The following is a 17031-nucleotide window of genomic DNA, read 5'->3' as shown; positions in this document are numbered from 1 at the left end:
GCATGCAATGCCTCGTTAACCTTCAAGTTGATGATTCAGAGCAGAAATGGAGGAAATGGGTGCATGCCTTTGAAAAAAAAATGTGAAATGCTCAACAAAATTATACAGTTATGAACTGAGGGTTAAAAAAAACACAATGTAGTATTAAAAATTACATACTAACAAAAAAATGAAGAGATTAAAACCCATAAGAGATTCAAATTATGGGTTAACCTTTTGCATGATTTTACACTACCACAAAATCTTAAATTACAGACTAACAATACAATTTCCTATTATTCTCCCCAAGACTTCTATATGCACCTATTTCAATGGAATGACAGACCGTTTTTACAGCATGTTGAATCATACAAGTTCACTAAGAATGGCACAAGATTTTCAGGCAACAAGACTGCATGCTACTTCTTGTTTCCCAGCCAAATTAAGGCCGTCTAATCTCTTAATCTACTATTTTCCACTGACAGGCTTTAGATTGATGGCCAAGTGATCAAAGTATCGTGCTTACTTGATTCTTGTTTTCACACCATGGTTACCTGAATGAATGGACAATCAAGGATATGATTACCAGAATGAAAACTGTTTTACTCGAATCAGATATTGATGTTGCGCCAGAAAAATTAACTCTCTGAGCCTGATCCCTGTAGAACATCAATACTTGGAGAAATTAACAAACAACAAAAGGAGAATAATAGCAAAAGAGTTCCTAGAAAATCTCCAACACAACAGTTGTATATATGCTATTGCCCATTAGATAGCATTTTTTGTGGGATGTCGGCAGATAATCAATTTTTCTTCTAGTAGAATAATGATAATGTTGCACCAGAAATTTTTTTCTAGTGAAATGTGGTATATCCTTTTGCAAAGAGCACGGTTTCTTCAGTGGAGAATAAGAGCATGAAATTTTCTTTTCCTACAGTCTCTCAACAATGTGGAACAGCGTTGATTTCAAGAGTTTCCACCAATATCATTTTTAAAACTAGAATAACTTTAACAGATTCCAGTAGATATTAAGAACTTTAAAAATATGAGTAATGGAAGGAAACGGTTTATACTTGATCAATTTAAAGGTGAAGGTTCAATCTAAAAGTCTCCATGAATCACTTTTCAATAGGCAAAATATAGTAGACCATAGAAGACATTAAACCACATTGTTTTGAATTCTTACTTCTGTAATGACGAAAGGATACCGCAATATATAGCATTTTCAGGCAACGGAACCTCAGACTGGTCAACCTCTGGATTAACAACACTCACATAAGCTTCTTGTCCTAGATACCATGAATCAAGATTCTGTGCTCGGAGATTCCAAATGCCTGCATTGTCAAGAGAAACCAGAATTGCTGTCCAGGCTCCAGGAAAGACCTGCAATCAGGTATAATATTAGAAGTGGTTGTTCACACATGAGATTTTAAACATATAAAATATGTTTAGTATCTTCAATGTGAAAATACTTTAAAAAGGTTAACAGCAGAATGTGCTTAGATGAACTCATTTTCACAAAAGGAAAAACCTCAAACTAGGAAAATCTTTCTCTAATTACGATGATTAGGATAATCGAGCTTCCTTAATTGAAGCACTTTACTACGGCTAACTTTGCAAGGCCTATAATGAAGATGGACTTGCATTTCTCGAAAATAGTTTTTCCTTTTGGTTTGTTTCTTGAATCGAGAGCTAGCTTCCTTTCCATGATAAAAAAATCTCTTTCCTGTTTTCTTTTCTCTTATCCTTTTCACCACATTTTCACTGAGCAGTTTCATTGGAAAACATTTGAGATCAAGATTACAAGGCAGGGATACCTGTGTGGTAGAGCGTGCAACACCATCCCATTTGTTGTATGTGCCTCTGCTATTCTCTGTCCACACCCCAAAATCCATACTACAATAGCGATGGAAATTTGTCAAATTCATGTATCCCAGCATCCAAGGATCGAGAAAATAAGGTGTCAAAATCTAAAAGCTCACCCTACAACAAAGAATGCATAACCATCCAGATGGTAGCTCTGAACTGTGGTGTCATTATTTTGAAAGATTATTTCCATAAAACCTTTGAAAGTACCATTAATTATGGATGTATCGACTTTGGGAGGTCTGCTCATCAGTCTATTTGGAAAATCAAGCTTGTATACGCCGGGAATGTTGAACTGCTGTGCAAGTTTTAAGGGTGTTGAAGGTGGTAAGTATGAAATACCATTAAGAGTTGTATGCCATTTTCCATCTATAAGCTCTGCAGGCCTATTGAGGATCACATACACATCTGTCACAGTAATCTGGCCATACTTGAAAGATCCCTGTGGGTTTGGACGCGCAGCACCAGCAGAAACATTCCACCTATATATATGCACCAGAATGACAAAGATAGAATCAGCCTACCAAGATGAGAACTTATCGCTTTTAGTTTAGCAGCAATTTGCTCTCTATCACTTAGCAGTTGAAAAGACAATTTTATCCTGCATAGTATCTGTCAGGCTGTCAGCATTTAGATAAAGGATAAAGCAATCTTTTCAACTGCTCAACATTTTAAACAAGAGGGTTTTTTAAGCATATAATTCTTATATCTGCTCAAAGAAAAATTTTCTAGTATATTTCAAATTTTGATTAAAAAATATATAAATGAACTACAACCTTATTGATCTTGCTTGATTCATTGAGAAATATGTGTCATAATCATTCGGAGGATCGGGAAGAGGACCTGAAGCAGGTCCCTGGGAGTTGGAGTAGTGCAAGATAGCGACTCCAGTAACTTTAGCCCAGTCAGAGGAATTAACAAACCGAGGACTAGCTACAATGTAATAATCATTGCTAGCATTCTGGTCCATGGTAACCAAGAATGAGTACGATTGACCCACATGGATATCCATGTTTGAGTAGTTTTGTTGAACTGTGTATGATCCTTCAGTCTCAACAAGAAGTAGGTTATGGTTTTGAATTCTGAAATTCAAGCTAGTTGAAATTCCAACGTTATGGACCCTGAAGCGGTATGTTTTCCCTGTTTCAGATAAATTATAAAAACATCTGGCTATTACTGGCCGCACCACAAAAGGAAAATGGTTGTTATAGTGTCAACAGAATGTTATATTCAAAATGTAAAATCCAGAAATTTCCAAATGTATTAATGATCCAAACGCAAACATAGACATTAAAGTGTGAAATAATACAGGATCTCAGGCAGGTATAAGATTCCAATCAAGACACAAGGTCATAACAATGCACGTGGATTTAAAATTTCAATATTTCATAATAATAACATAAATATTTAACAACAATGTAGCATTCATATGCATAGAAATAAATCTCAGACAGCAAGTTATTTATGTAAACACAAGTTTCTTCACCAAAATACAAAGAGCCTGCTCATTTCACAAGTTACCTAATTATATTAAGTTGGATTGTCTTTATGTCTATACAAGCATCAAACACAAATGCAGACAAGAAGTGTCGTGACTAGAGAGTCTGACATGACATGGCATTTTTTCACAGAAAATCAGTTAAAACTGAACCATTTCTGATTTCTTGTTTTCATATATCATTAAACTCAAATCCTTACTACATCAAAACAACCAGAAGAGAAGAAACTAGGACTCCGTCATAAATGCAAGTACAAAACCAGATATACATCCCAAAAAAACAAGTAAAAAAATATTATTGTCATTTTCAAAGCTGTGAAAAGAAAGATACATTTTTCTAATGGTTCAAAAATGTAAGCCCATGCTTTAAATTTCGTGGAACATCCAGGCCTGCCCTCCAAAATTACTAATGAATTGATAGTATTTTCAGATGTCTAACATATTGAATATCTGCTATCATCGTTCATGGAGTACGTAGCAATGAAACCCATCATCTGGGACTGGCTAAAACAAGTATATTTGTAAAAAAAATAATGGAAGTTGGATATGAATTATGTCAAATATAAGTTTATTCCTCCAAGCAAGATAATGTTCCATGAAACGAAACAGCAGAAAACCAAGCATTGCACGCACACCTTCAGCCATGTACCTGGTTCAACATTTATGATCAGGTAAACAATCCCATCTTTAAAAAGCGTCTGATCATAACGATATGGACCCAGTCCATTAATTACGATACCATCAGGAACTCCAAGGTTGACTCCATTTTCAACATCTTTCCTTAATCTCTGTTTTTGCACAAGAGCAATTGTTTAGAAACCAAAATTTAACTTGATTAGCTGACAGACACCGGAAGCATTGAGCAAAGTCAAAGATTTTGCAGACCTTATGACTCTTAGTATACCAGTCACTAATAAAGACAGTAATATCACCCTCGGGCATCCCAAAGGGTAGCGGAATGACATCTCTGTTGTTTATGATGATTCCTCCATAGCCACCTGCAGCTCTTTGGAAGTTTAGGGAAGGGAAGTAAAAGAAACTCCCTATCTGATCTTTGACCTGAAACTCATATGTCCAATTCCAACCAGCAGGAATCGGACAATTAGTCCCCGAAACACCATCTTGCCAAGAGTTTTTCCTATGTTGTATACCGTTCCTACATTGAAATAAGCAATATTAGAACTGAAATAACCATTTTTTCTTTTTTATGGAACCAATAAATTGATTTATCTCCTTTATTTAATCACTTTTCAATCCTTCTTGTTACTTGTATATTATACCATGTAAGCAGAAATGGCTCATCAAGATCATTCTTGACATTTACAACAACATTCCAATTCGTAGTGACGTTGAGGATTGGTCCAGGAAACTGCCCATTAATCCCAATCACCTGGAAAATGGTATTTAAAAAAAATGTCAGCAGCCAACATGTTCTATGTAAACAACCTTCCAATGGCCAACATGTAAGATAGTTTTGGGTCATACTTCTGATTAATAGGTCATAACTCATGGCATGATGTGAGCTGTGGAACAGGCAAGACATAGACTAACATATGGATTCCAACGTTATTGAGACAATAACTACAACAAACAGAGGCTTGTTCACTATGTAAGGTTGGTTATATGGGTAATATTGCACCATTGTGTTTTATCAAGACCATAAGCAGAATTTATTAGCAAGTTAAACTCAAATATATGGCAAAATGCCACACATTTAAAACCAAAGCTTTTAGAAACATAGAGGTAAGATACGCATAACAGCTTCCATAAATGGTGAACATGCTTTGAAGTTGTTTCCTTCAGCAGATTGAATTACTCAGAATGTTAACGAGTACAATTTATCAATTGTTCATGGAAATTCCATTTTCACTGCTATCAGTTTGGGAGATAAGCAATTTGAGTTTTACCTGGAATCAACATACTAAACAGCCTTTAAAACGTTTTTTTTTTTTTTTTAATGTATATTAAGCCCAACAAGTTATTGAAAGTATAAGTTCTCATTCACCAAAATTAAATAATTGGATGCCTAGTAGTCCACTCGAGCCAGTATGATATTTAATGTCAGTAAATTGACACAATTGGTATAGACAAAAGCTACCATTTTGGAAATCAATTGCTTTTGAAAGGACGTTCAGAATAATTATTAGGCAGACAAACTAGGAAAGCATAATCTATTTGTTGATTGTAAAGATGGTTATCTCGCCATAATTTAACCACAAGTGCATGTCCAAAGTTCCCAGTTATCTTGATAACATGATTAGCCAGGCGACTCTAAAACCAAACTCCTCAGAATAGGATACTCATAATTACTTACCATAAAACAACTAGCGGTAATTTCACTCTTTATAGTTACAGTAAATACAAAAGACTACACTGTAACTTGCTGAAATCCGCGGAGAATTCAACTTTCAACTCACAACATATATTTTTCATCTAAAATCTTAACAACCATTAAGCTTTAAGCAAGCTACACATAATTCCCACAAAAATTACAAAAGAAAGACCAATTGTTTAAACAATGACATAAATTCAACAAGCAGAACACAACAGCAAGAGAAGATAAGGAGAAACGAACCTGCTGTTTATCACCAAGAGGAGAAGTTGTGAGGTAAGAAACAGTCCAATCATAGAAGACATAAGGGTCACCTGCCAAAGAACCAATCACCAAACATCCAAGCACAAATAAGAAGGAAGAAACTCGGAAACATGGTGACTCAGATACCATTGGCTCTCTCTCTCTCTCTTAAAAACCAATTTTAGCTTTGGGTTATCTTATCTTCTTTGCTGACACAAAGAAAGACAATGGGTTTTTAGAAACGGGGGGTTGTAGTAGTAGTATAGTTTAGTTATTAACTGGGTTAGTGAGTTTGGAGCGTGCAGATTTTGAGTCACACGGGAAAGTGGCAGGCAGCCATGTTGGGCATTGGAGACAGCTCTGGCGGCCTTTGTGGCGCCAGTGAGTTCTTTTCTGGTACTGGGTCCCATTCTTTTCTTTTGACCGTTGTCCAATTTCTAGACGACTGACCCACCATGAATTTCAATTTTAGAATAGAAGTATGGGCTGTAACTGTGCAGATGGAATCATCAAATTACTTTGGAGGCCAAAAAAGTGGCTAATAAATGGGAAAATAAAAATGGTGGCCAAATTCTTTTGACCGACAGATTAGGGAGCTTTCCATGGAAAAGTCGTCTTCGCATTCACATTGTTGTGCTGAATTGAACTGGATTGACTTAGCAACAATAATGCAAGTTTCTGTCACCTTCTTTATAGTTCTGAATCTACTATTATTAATAATATATATATATATATTTTTTAATTAAGTTCAAGTACTGTCAGCTGAGCAATAAGTGATTTTTCCAGACAATTAACTTTTTATAATACCTTGGTCGATCCCGAAGCCATTCTTCAATATTTTACAGATTTTGATAGCAAATGTTTTTTTGGGTAGTTTACTAAGTTAAAATTTAAAATCTGAATATGATTTTTTCCTCTTAGTCTAATGGATAAGAGGTCGATTGAAAGTTACATTGACTTAGATTCTATCCCATCATTCCTCTCCCTCTTGGTAAGGATATTAACTTTTTTTTATAAAAAAAAAAAATTAAATCTTAATATTTTCAAAATTTAATGATCTTTTATTAATTAGTGATTTATAAATTTTAAAAATTTTTAAATTTTGTTATAAATTGACGGTTTATTTTATACTTAGGAGATAAAATAACCGCTCCTAAACTTTATCTTTAAAAAAAAAATTTTTTTTCCTTTAATCCAAGCAAAAAATGCCAAGATTCATTGTAACTTGTAACTTCTTTTTCGTTTCATTCTTGCCCAACCCCAATGGACTATAGACTAGACTCGTGACTCTCACCGAAAAGTTAATGATAGGCCCAATCCTGGTGCAAAGTGAAGGTTACGGCTCAAATAAAATCGTCTGTGATTTTTAATTTTAATGATCAATATTTAATTAATAATAAATTTTAATTAAAAAATTATTAATGATTGAATATTGGTCATTAAAATTTAAAATTTAAAATTCAAAATTATTTTATTATGCAATGAGAGTTCACCAGTATTGAAAAAAGTCCTTTATTAGTAACTTGGTATATATTCTCTAATTCACTTTTTTTTTTTTATCACAAATTTAAACCTTTCCTCTCTGGATACTATTATTTATCCAAAAAATTGGTGTTGCATTTTATTAGTTAATACATTATACATTGCTACCAAGTAAATTATATTCAAGGTTATTGAATTTTTACTTAATTACATTTACATAATTAAATTATTTAGTTAATTATTTAGTTTTGAAAGTAAAAAAAAAAAAAAAAAGCTTATGCAACAACTTAGGTGACCCAAAAACCTATCATGTCATTTTTTATAACTTATTTAAAAAGATTTTTAATAAAGTGATTAAATTTGATATGGGAATTAAAATTTAATAATTTTATTGAAAAAAATTAAAGTTTAATGATTATATAAGAAATGAATAAAAATTCAATGATCTTAAGTGTAATTTACTCCATCTATTCGCGTGTTTGCATATATGTGATATTTGATTAATAGTTGGTTGGCTAAGAAACAGGAGGATTAATAATGTAAGGGAGTTAATAATAATATTAGCGTATGAAATTGATAGAGTTGCTGTAACCTACCCTCTTAAAGATACAACCAAATTATTCACAAAAGACATGCTTAAAGAGGTTTTCTATGTTCCAATTAATTATGGCCTCGAATTATTATTTATTATTATTATTATTTATTTATTTATATGAAGACAAAATCATCATAATGATCTCTCTTCAAAGTCCAAATCCTTCCCCCGCCCTTCACATGCTCGGTCCCACCTCTTCTTTTCTATACACTCACTCACCAATGTATCTTCCCTTCTCATTTCTTTTAAATTTTCTTTTTAACTTTTGAATTAAAAATAACTAACTCTTTATTTAATTTTATTTATGTAATTATATATCAATTTTAATGTGTATTGGATAATATCATGGATTTTACATTGTCATTAAAAAATAATAATAGCAGTTACAAAAAATAATTATGTTAAATATAAAAAATACAATATAAATATTATTGGATTTGTAAAAAATTATAGATAGATATTATTGATAATATAAAAAATAAAATGATATTTTGTTTTTAAAATTTTTTATTTTTTGTGGATATTAGATGAAATTTCAAGTCTTGAATTTCATCTTAAATTTTAACTCTCTACACGAATAATAAACCGGATGTTTTTGTCAAAATTTTTTGCTTTTTGGTGTACAAAAAAATAATAAGAATGGTGTGTTTGACTCAATGTGTCATTTTTTCTTATTAGCGGCTTTTATCGGATCGGTGTCTGGAAAATTTCTCCCAAGTGCCAAACGTGCCCTTACCCACCCCCGTCTCAAGAATTCCTCACGTGCTTGGCCCCTAATCAAGCGCTCTTACCACTTACCATAATCACCAAAGCGGCACCACGCTCCTCAGAAGCGCGTGTATGACACAAACGCTGCTCGTGTATGAACAGAGACAGACTAAATTCACTGAAACCACCAGCAAAATCACCAAATCTCCGGAAGTAACACCAATTTACATTTTACTCCACAACCTATCTACGTGGCATTAAATGACTGGTTTAACTGTACGATAAGAAAAACCTCTACCGTAGAAAAACCCACTCTCACCACCAATAATTGATCGTTCTCCGAATGCTCTCCGTGTCAAGCTGGCAACACTGTCTCCTTCCAGTTCTCCTCTACTCTTCATCTTCTTCTTCTTCTTCTTCATCCCAATTTTTCGTTAAACCCTAACCCCAAAATTTCCCCTATTTTCTTGTAAATACCCTTAAAAAAAAAGATTCCTCAGTCTCTATGCTCTAACACAAAATTCCTCCAAGAAAGGATAAAAGGAAAAAAGAAATTATGATTCCTTTAACTCCTTCCATATTTCTTCTCTTTATTTTCATCTTCGCAGTTGTCAACGGCGAGCAGGATTCTATTTACGAGATCCTAAAGTCCCATGGGCTGCCCAAGGGGTTGCTTCCGAAGGGGATAACCCGATTTGACTTCGACGATACGGGCCGGTTCGAGGTTCATTTGGATCAGGCCTGTAATGCCAAGTTTGAAAGCGAGTTGCATTATGATAGAAACGTTTCGGGGACTTTGAGTTACGGGCAGATCGGAGCGTTGTCGGGGATTTCAGCTCAAGAGTTATTTCTTTGGTTCCCCGTTAAAGGGATTCGGGTCGATGTTCCGAGTTCAGGTCTTATTTATTTTGACGTCGGTGTCGTTTCTAAGCAGTTTTCATTGTCGTTGTTCGAAACGCCAAGGGATTGTTTGGCGGTTTGGGATTTTGAATCCAGTGATTCGATTCGAGATGGCAAGTTATTAGCTGAAGCAATCGCCGAGGTTCAATTTTTATGCTCCCTTTGATATTAGTCCATTAATAATTTGTGAAATACAAGATAATTGAATAGCTGAATCTAATGCTTCTTTATACAATTTGTAGAGTCAATCTGCGAAACTTCGATATGAACTTGATCAGGAAAGTTTTGAGAGGAACGAGGTGTAGAAGGGTGGACAAAAGAATTTGTGCAATAGCTCAATCAGTTTAGCTATGAAGGGTATTTTGGGGCTCTGGTCCCCCCACGTTGTAAATTTTCGTCGTAGAGTCTGCTCTAGGTGGTCTTTACGCTTCCATCCTGTGTGCTTTGCTTGCGTTTTTTTTTTTTTTTTGTTCTCTTTATTCTATATAGCGCGGAGTCGAAGACAAGCCAAGTTCGGCCGGCTCCTGTCTATGCGAGGATGGCCAATGAGGAGAAAATGGAAGATTGGAAAACTGTACTTTTGATGATCGACGTGGTTGGTTTACACTATGGAAGATAAAATGGAGATGGGAGCATTTGGTCGGCGATTTCAGGTAATAAAATCTACGAAGTTTTATTCATATGTTAAATTTTGATTGTATTATGAATATAAGCATGGTTTTTAAATTGAGTCTCTTTCTGTTGTAGTAAAAAATTTAGATTGATGAGACAAGATCACCTTCATGAATCAATCATGATAGTTCAATAATAAAAGTATCTTGCTTCATTTCCTGTATTTACTGCTTGGTTAACATTTGAAAGGCCTTTGTATGCTTGAATATTGTGTTTCAGTTGTTTTGTTGAATATTTTCTGATCTTGAGTTTCCCCTGTTCCGCATCAGATATGTGTGTGCTATGAGTTCTATAACCTATATAATTTCAGTGATGAGTGAAATGGAGGGAAAATATGGGTGGGCATACTGAGGGCATTGTTATTTGATTGTTTCTTTGTTTTAACTTTTCTTTAAGGGACTTATACTTACATTGTTATGCTCAGGTCTAAACTTCGATGGAATCTGTTTTCGTTGTCAAAGTTTGAACAGGGGCTTGTAAGTTGTGACTTTGTGTAGTGATGGCCAGGGGAGTCTATTTCTCCCAAGGATTTTTGAACTAGCACTATGTGTCCAAGAAAAATTTTGAGTTTACTTTTTTCCTTTTTATTTTCTTTAACTTTTGGAAGGGTTGTTAAAGCTTTGCGAAATTAGTGAACTTTTGGGTATCTACCAGAGGGGCTGTCTTGCCATATGCTTATTTTCTAAGCATGCCATGAAAGTAGTATGCAGCTTTAAAAAATAGCTTGTTTTAGTATCTAAGTTATTGGATTTTGGATCGGTTAATATCCAGAATCAGAGAATTATTGCATCATGGAGCTTGGTGAGATTGAGTTTTTCTGAATTTATTAAGTTTGTAATCTTCTCTTCTTCATCCTTAATTATCCATTTCCACCCCCTCACACCTCCCAATGTGAAAGCATGTAGATTGCCATATTAGATACTGGACGCATACCAATCGTGTAAGCAATCACTTCTTTGCCTTGAATAAATTGGTAGTAAAATGTTGAATAAGGAATTGGATGTACCTACTCTATAAGCAGTCAAGCTTGGAATGTTTCATTTGAGGATGTTTGAATTGGGCAAACCTGCTGCAAACTAGTGTAAAAATTGGGTCTACTCTGTCTTGATTTCCTCTTTGTAAAATTTGTGGTTTGCCTATACTGTGCGCATAGGCTTGGCTGATCCTTGTCAGATGCCTTTGAACTAGGCCAATTAACCATCATTAAATTTGTTTGGTAAAGTTGAATGTTGTCCCTTCACTGCCCCACTTCTGTCAAGGACACTGTTTCTTCTTCACATTAGATGTAGATTTCTCCTTTGCAGTCCCACTTTGAAATGGACACTCCAAAAAGCTGTCTTTTCTTCGTCTGATGGGGTTGTAGTTAAGCTAACATTTTTTTTTTCTTTTCATTTTCTTTTGTCATTATTTTGTTCTGATAGGCAAGGTGGAGCTAATAGGTACAAATTTTTAACAGTTAGATGTTGGTTATGGAAGAATGGAAATTGATAAACCATTATATCAATAAAATCATCCAAAGAAAGTCTTGTTCTCAGTTTACAGCTCTTGCTGTAGAAGAAACAGAGGTATACCTTACAGTTGTTGAATAAGTGAATTGATGGAAGTGAATGCGTTATGGTTTGAAACATCTCGACTTTGAATTGAGATACTGGTACTGATCCAGCAAACTTGTGATTTCATCCTTACCAGCTGAGTACGGTCTGTAGAACAATTCTTTATTTACTTTAGAAACAATATCTTCTTCATTTAATATATATATATATATATATATATTTTTTTTTTTTATATATGCTTTGGTGATGTCATCTTGGCAAAACTGACCTTTGAATTGAGAAGCATGGATTGGTTGGGGTTTGACCAGCCAGCTTGGCGGGTTGAATTATACTATATGGCCTGTGATGATCATCAATGCATCATGTGCTACCATGTGATAGGCTATTGAAACCACAAATCTAATCTATGCATTGTATTGCAGTGGTAGTGTTATTTGTGATTGTGATGGAATTCCCTAGCTCTTCGTGGAAAAGGGTCTTGAAAAGCAATTCCGAAAGGATTTGTCAATAAGGTTATTCTCGCTTGCCTGAAAAAAAAAAAAAAAAGGAAAATGAAGTAGAAATAATAATTTTCATTCATTCAAATTAGAGGTATAAATAATACATTAAAACTTGTAAGTTATTCGAATTTAATTTGAATAAAATTTAAATTTGATTTGATTATTATTAAGTTGAATTTAAGTTCGAGTAATTTAATTCATCGATTGAGTCGAATTTTGAGTATTTTTATATCAGATTCGAGTAGTTTGTGAGTTTAATCAAATTTTTATATTTAAATATATTTTTATTATTTTAATTAAGAAAATATTTTAAATTTAAGTTCGAATTTGAGTATAAATAATTAAATTTTTATCAAATATAAAAATTAAATTTTATTTTACATGTTAATAAAATATAATTAAAAAAATTCGAATAATTTAATTTTTATATCGAGTTTGAAGTAAAAAAATAAAATTTAATTAAATTTAAAATAAATTTTAAGTCTCGAATTTTAAATCAAATTTAAGTTTAAATTTAATATTATATTATTTTGAATTTGAACGGTTATATCTCTAATTCAAATCGGCTGAAGCCAAGTAGCATAAATCGAGGGCATAATTCTGCTTTTTGTCTACCGTTCTTATGATGTCTTCCTGTCATAGCGAGTTTTTATTTGCATCAGGTTTTTCTGTACGCACCTTTTTTTAAAAGTTATCTTATATAAAATTACTTAATTGGCTTTTTTTTATTTTTAATAGTCTTTGGATATTCATATAGGATAAGTTATAAAACTTACGGAATACAAAAATCTAGTAAGTTAAATAATCAGTCTCGTAAAAACTTTGAACTCTGAAACTCAAAAATTGAGTAGAAGAAAATAGTCTTGTATCATGCAAATTTTCGCAATACTATAAAAAATATTATTTGTTCAAATAATTATAAACGTATTTGTAAATTGATAGATAAAAATAATAATTTTAATCAAAAGAGTATTGATTACAGCATGTGGGTCTTAGAAATTTTTTTTTTTATTTCAGTAATATGAGAGAAGGAAAACGATAAAATATTTTAAATGATAGTATAGCATGTGGGTCCTAATGAGATTTTTAATTCATTTAAATGATATTCTTAATGAGAGTCGAAAATTTTTAGAAATTTTTGGATATCTAAACTCAACTTTTAAAAAAATTTAAGAAAGAATAATAAAGTAATTTTATTTAAAAATAATTAAAAAAAAAGATTAGTAGAGAAAAAAAATAATGATGCGAATAGAAGGCCCTATCATATTGTATAGATGATATTTCAGTATGTAGATTGTTACCTGTTTGTTCGCAAGAGAAAAAAAAAGTAAAAAAAATATGGGCATTAGAGTCGTGCCTGCTGACTTTTTATTAGAAGAAAGCCAAGTTCAAAAAAAATATTTATTTAAGTATTTAGTAGCAAATAAATTAATGAAAGACAAAACAAGACTAAGATGAATTTTATTTTCACATATATATTATATATATGCACTTTTATCAAATACTACAATTATTTTAATACCTTTCATCTGGTCACTGAGATCTTCATGAATTGTACTTAATAAAATTAGAGTTTGTTTTTAATATATTATTACATGTAGAGTTTTTTAAATTCTACACTTGAATAATTAAAATTTTGATAATAAAGGCACAGAAACTCAATTTCTTTATATAATAATAACTAGCTTTTTAACCCGTACAATGTACGAAATTTTTATTAAAATTTTCATAATTTTAAATTTATTTTTTAATTATTTATCTAATATATAATCATATATTTATAAATGTTAAGTTACAATTAAATGATAATTTATATATAATATATTATAAAATGATATTGTTCATCTAAAGGAAGTCTAAACTTTTATAAATTTTCAATAATTATAAAAATCTTTTTTTACATTTAAAAATATTTTCTTCAATTTATTTGCTAAATACTAAAAATTTTGTTACCACTTTTTTCTTGTTCAATAAAAAATCAAGAATCAATATTTAACCAGTTAACATTAATAATTGTTTTTATTATAATGTTGATTAGATAGTGCATATGTATATTTAATTGAACAACAAATCACAATTATTAATTTTGTTATAATCATTTGCATTTTATTAGTTCTTATTTTTTATATACTTCAAGTAATTATTACACAAATATATTGGGTTAACAATTATTTATATATATGTCAACAAAATAAAATTATTTTTTTAGATATAAGGGAAACAATAATTCTTTATGTTATGCTTAAAAACTTTTGTTTTAATATTTTTTTTATTTTTAATCATTTTTAATATAATTGATAGTATTTTTTGTGAGTTAGATATGGTAGTGATTATCATTCTTCTCATATCATCCATTATAAACAAAAAAAATTCAATAATAAAAAAGTATAGCAAAAGAAAATAGAGAATATAAATTTACATATTGATTTATCAAGATTAAATATATATAATAATAAAAGCAAATAGGCTAATAAATTAATAGAGAATAAAAATATTGAAGAAATGAATAAACCAAAAAATATATATAATACAAAAAGTTAATTATAATCAATATAAGCAAAATTAAAAAGAAGTTATGGACTAAAGCGAAACAAATAAATTAACCAAACATATAATATAAAAATATTTGAATTAGAACATAAATAAAACATTATATTTGTTTTCAAAGTAAAAAGCATATTTTTATCTAACTTTTTTATCAACATTCAAATATCTTATATTTTCATATAAATATGTAAGCTTTTATTACTTTAAAAATACATGCTTTTCTAGTTAATAATCAATTAACTTATCTAAAAATATTAAATTTAAATAATCTATTAAATAATTTTTAATTTTTGATAGATTTTGATTCGAATTTAAATAATTATCTAAAAATATTAAATTTAAATAATTTATTAAATAGAATTATTTGACAAAAAATAAAATTTTATTAAATATATATATTTGAAATTACCATTAAATTTAAAAAAAATATAAATTATGATTTAATATATTTGAATTTAAATCTTATGCAAAAATTTTAATATTAGACAGATATTGATTTCAATTTAAATAATTATCCAAAATATTCAATTTAAATAATTTATTAAAAAATTTATTTAATAAATAAAATAATATAAATATTATTCTATGTGTCATTAAAAGATATTATCCATCTAAGTATTCATATAAGTAATTTTGATTATGTAACTTTATATGTTATAATAATATATATATATATATATATATATTAGATATGCCTATTACATCTAACAGTTTTATATGGTACGAGGATCAAATTCAAAATTTAACTTTGTTTAAACCAGGTAAATGATAGAAATTAAATTGTAATTTAACCAGACAAAGATTAGAAATAAAAGATGGATAAATTTGAAGAAAAAAAAAAAGAATCCAACGATAGACAAAGTATAACTAATAAGGGGTAAGAGGGAGAATCAGAGATATTTCTAGAAGGAAACAAAACAGCAAAAGAAACAATGTTAGGCTTGCATGGACATGGACTGCCTTGATCATCTCAACCTTTTCAAACTGCGTTCGTAACTGCAACGTATCTGCGACACGTGTCTCGTGATTTTTGGCCCTTCATTTATTACCTTGGACAGGTTTTCTGGTGTACCATCGTTGGGTTTATTTCACGTGGTATGCCCTCAAATTAAAGCATAATATTGTTTGTTTCTCCATCCTTTTGTCATAATTCAATTATGCTCTTCCTCCTCCCAGTAGAGTGGGTTTTGCCCTAAGTGGCATTTAGTATGGGTGATTGCTTCAAATTTTATGATAATTTAAATCAATATGTTTGATAAAAATTTGATGATCTTTTTATTATTATAAAATGTTAATTGGTGTCAAATAACACTAATTAAGATTATATTAAAAAATTATAATTAAATCTCTAAACCTTTGGTTTAGTAATTAAAAGTGTTTGAAGAGAGACTAAGAATTTGGTTTCGAACCAAATTTACCTTTTTTCACTTACTTATATCAAGGTTTTGTCTTCCTGATCTAATAAAAAAATTATAATTGATACATTGTCTTATTTTATCTTAAAATTAATAAAAATAATATAATAAAAACAAAATTTTTTTTAAAAATAATATTTTAGCTATCCTTAAATAATTCCTATAACTACAAATTAATCAAATCCTATGTAATAGTGATAGTTCTAAATTATGGAGAATAATTTTATTATCATTTTGAAGTGATTTAATTTTATTAAAAAAATGAGAATTCTTTTATCCAAATTGAATGTGAAATTATGAAATTATTTTTATTACATTAATAAAAATAATGTAATAAAAACAAAAAAAATTTTTAAAATAATATTTTAGCTATCCTTAAATAATTCCTATAACTACAAATTAATCAAATCCTATGTAATAGTGATAGTTCTAAATTACGGAGAATAATTTTATTATCATTTTGAAGTGATTTGATTTTTATTAAAAAAATGAGAATTTTTTTATCCAAATTGAATGTCAAATTATGAAATTAATTATAAATAATATATTAATTATCATTTTGGTGTATACATTAGAAAGTAAACGTTAATCTCTCTCTCAAAAAAGAAAGTAAATATTAATGGAGAAACTTGTAGATCGATTTGGTTTCGTGAGCTGCGCTTGCTAAAAATGGGCAAAATTTGAATTTTCTTAAATTGATTACTCGTTTTATTTCTACAAAAGAAAAAAATATGGGAAGAT

General features: G+C 30.5%; 1 protein-coding gene and 1 pseudogene across 2 annotated transcripts; one reads left to right on the top strand and one right to left on the bottom strand.

Annotated features, from left to right (window-relative positions):
- Nucleotides 1-81: 81 nt before the first annotated feature.
- On the bottom strand, nt 82-6203 carry LOC111305475 (monocopper oxidase-like protein SKU5). Its single transcript, XM_022903050.2, has 9 exons — nt 5919-6203; nt 4624-4733; nt 4229-4499; nt 3993-4131; nt 2622-2985; nt 1962-2327; nt 1797-1875; nt 1166-1362; nt 82-638 (listed from the first exon to the last, which is right to left on the bottom strand). Exons 1-9 carry the CDS (start codon nt 6066-6068, stop codon nt 530-532), a joined length of 1785 nt encoding a protein of 594 aa, XP_022758785.1. The 5' UTR covers nt 6069-6203; the 3' UTR covers nt 82-529.
- Nucleotides 6204-9037: 2834 nt separating this feature from the next.
- On the top strand, nt 9038-10096 carry LOC111305474 (uncharacterized protein At5g01610-like; annotated as a pseudogene). The gene is made up of 2 exons (XR_016331387.1): nt 9038-9745; nt 9846-10096. The product of XR_016331387.1 is annotated as an uncharacterized protein At5g01610-like (transcript).
- The last annotated feature ends 6935 nt before the right edge of the window (nt 10097-17031 follow it).

The sequence above is a fragment of the Durio zibethinus genome, chromosome 21, assembly GCF_047325235.1.
Source record: "Durio zibethinus cultivar Kanyao isolate XHJ-2024 chromosome 21, ASM4732523v1, whole genome shotgun sequence".
Lineage (NCBI taxonomy): Eukaryota > Viridiplantae > Streptophyta > Magnoliopsida > Malvales > Malvaceae > Durio > Durio zibethinus.
This window is presented reverse-complemented; position numbering and strand designations above follow the sequence as displayed.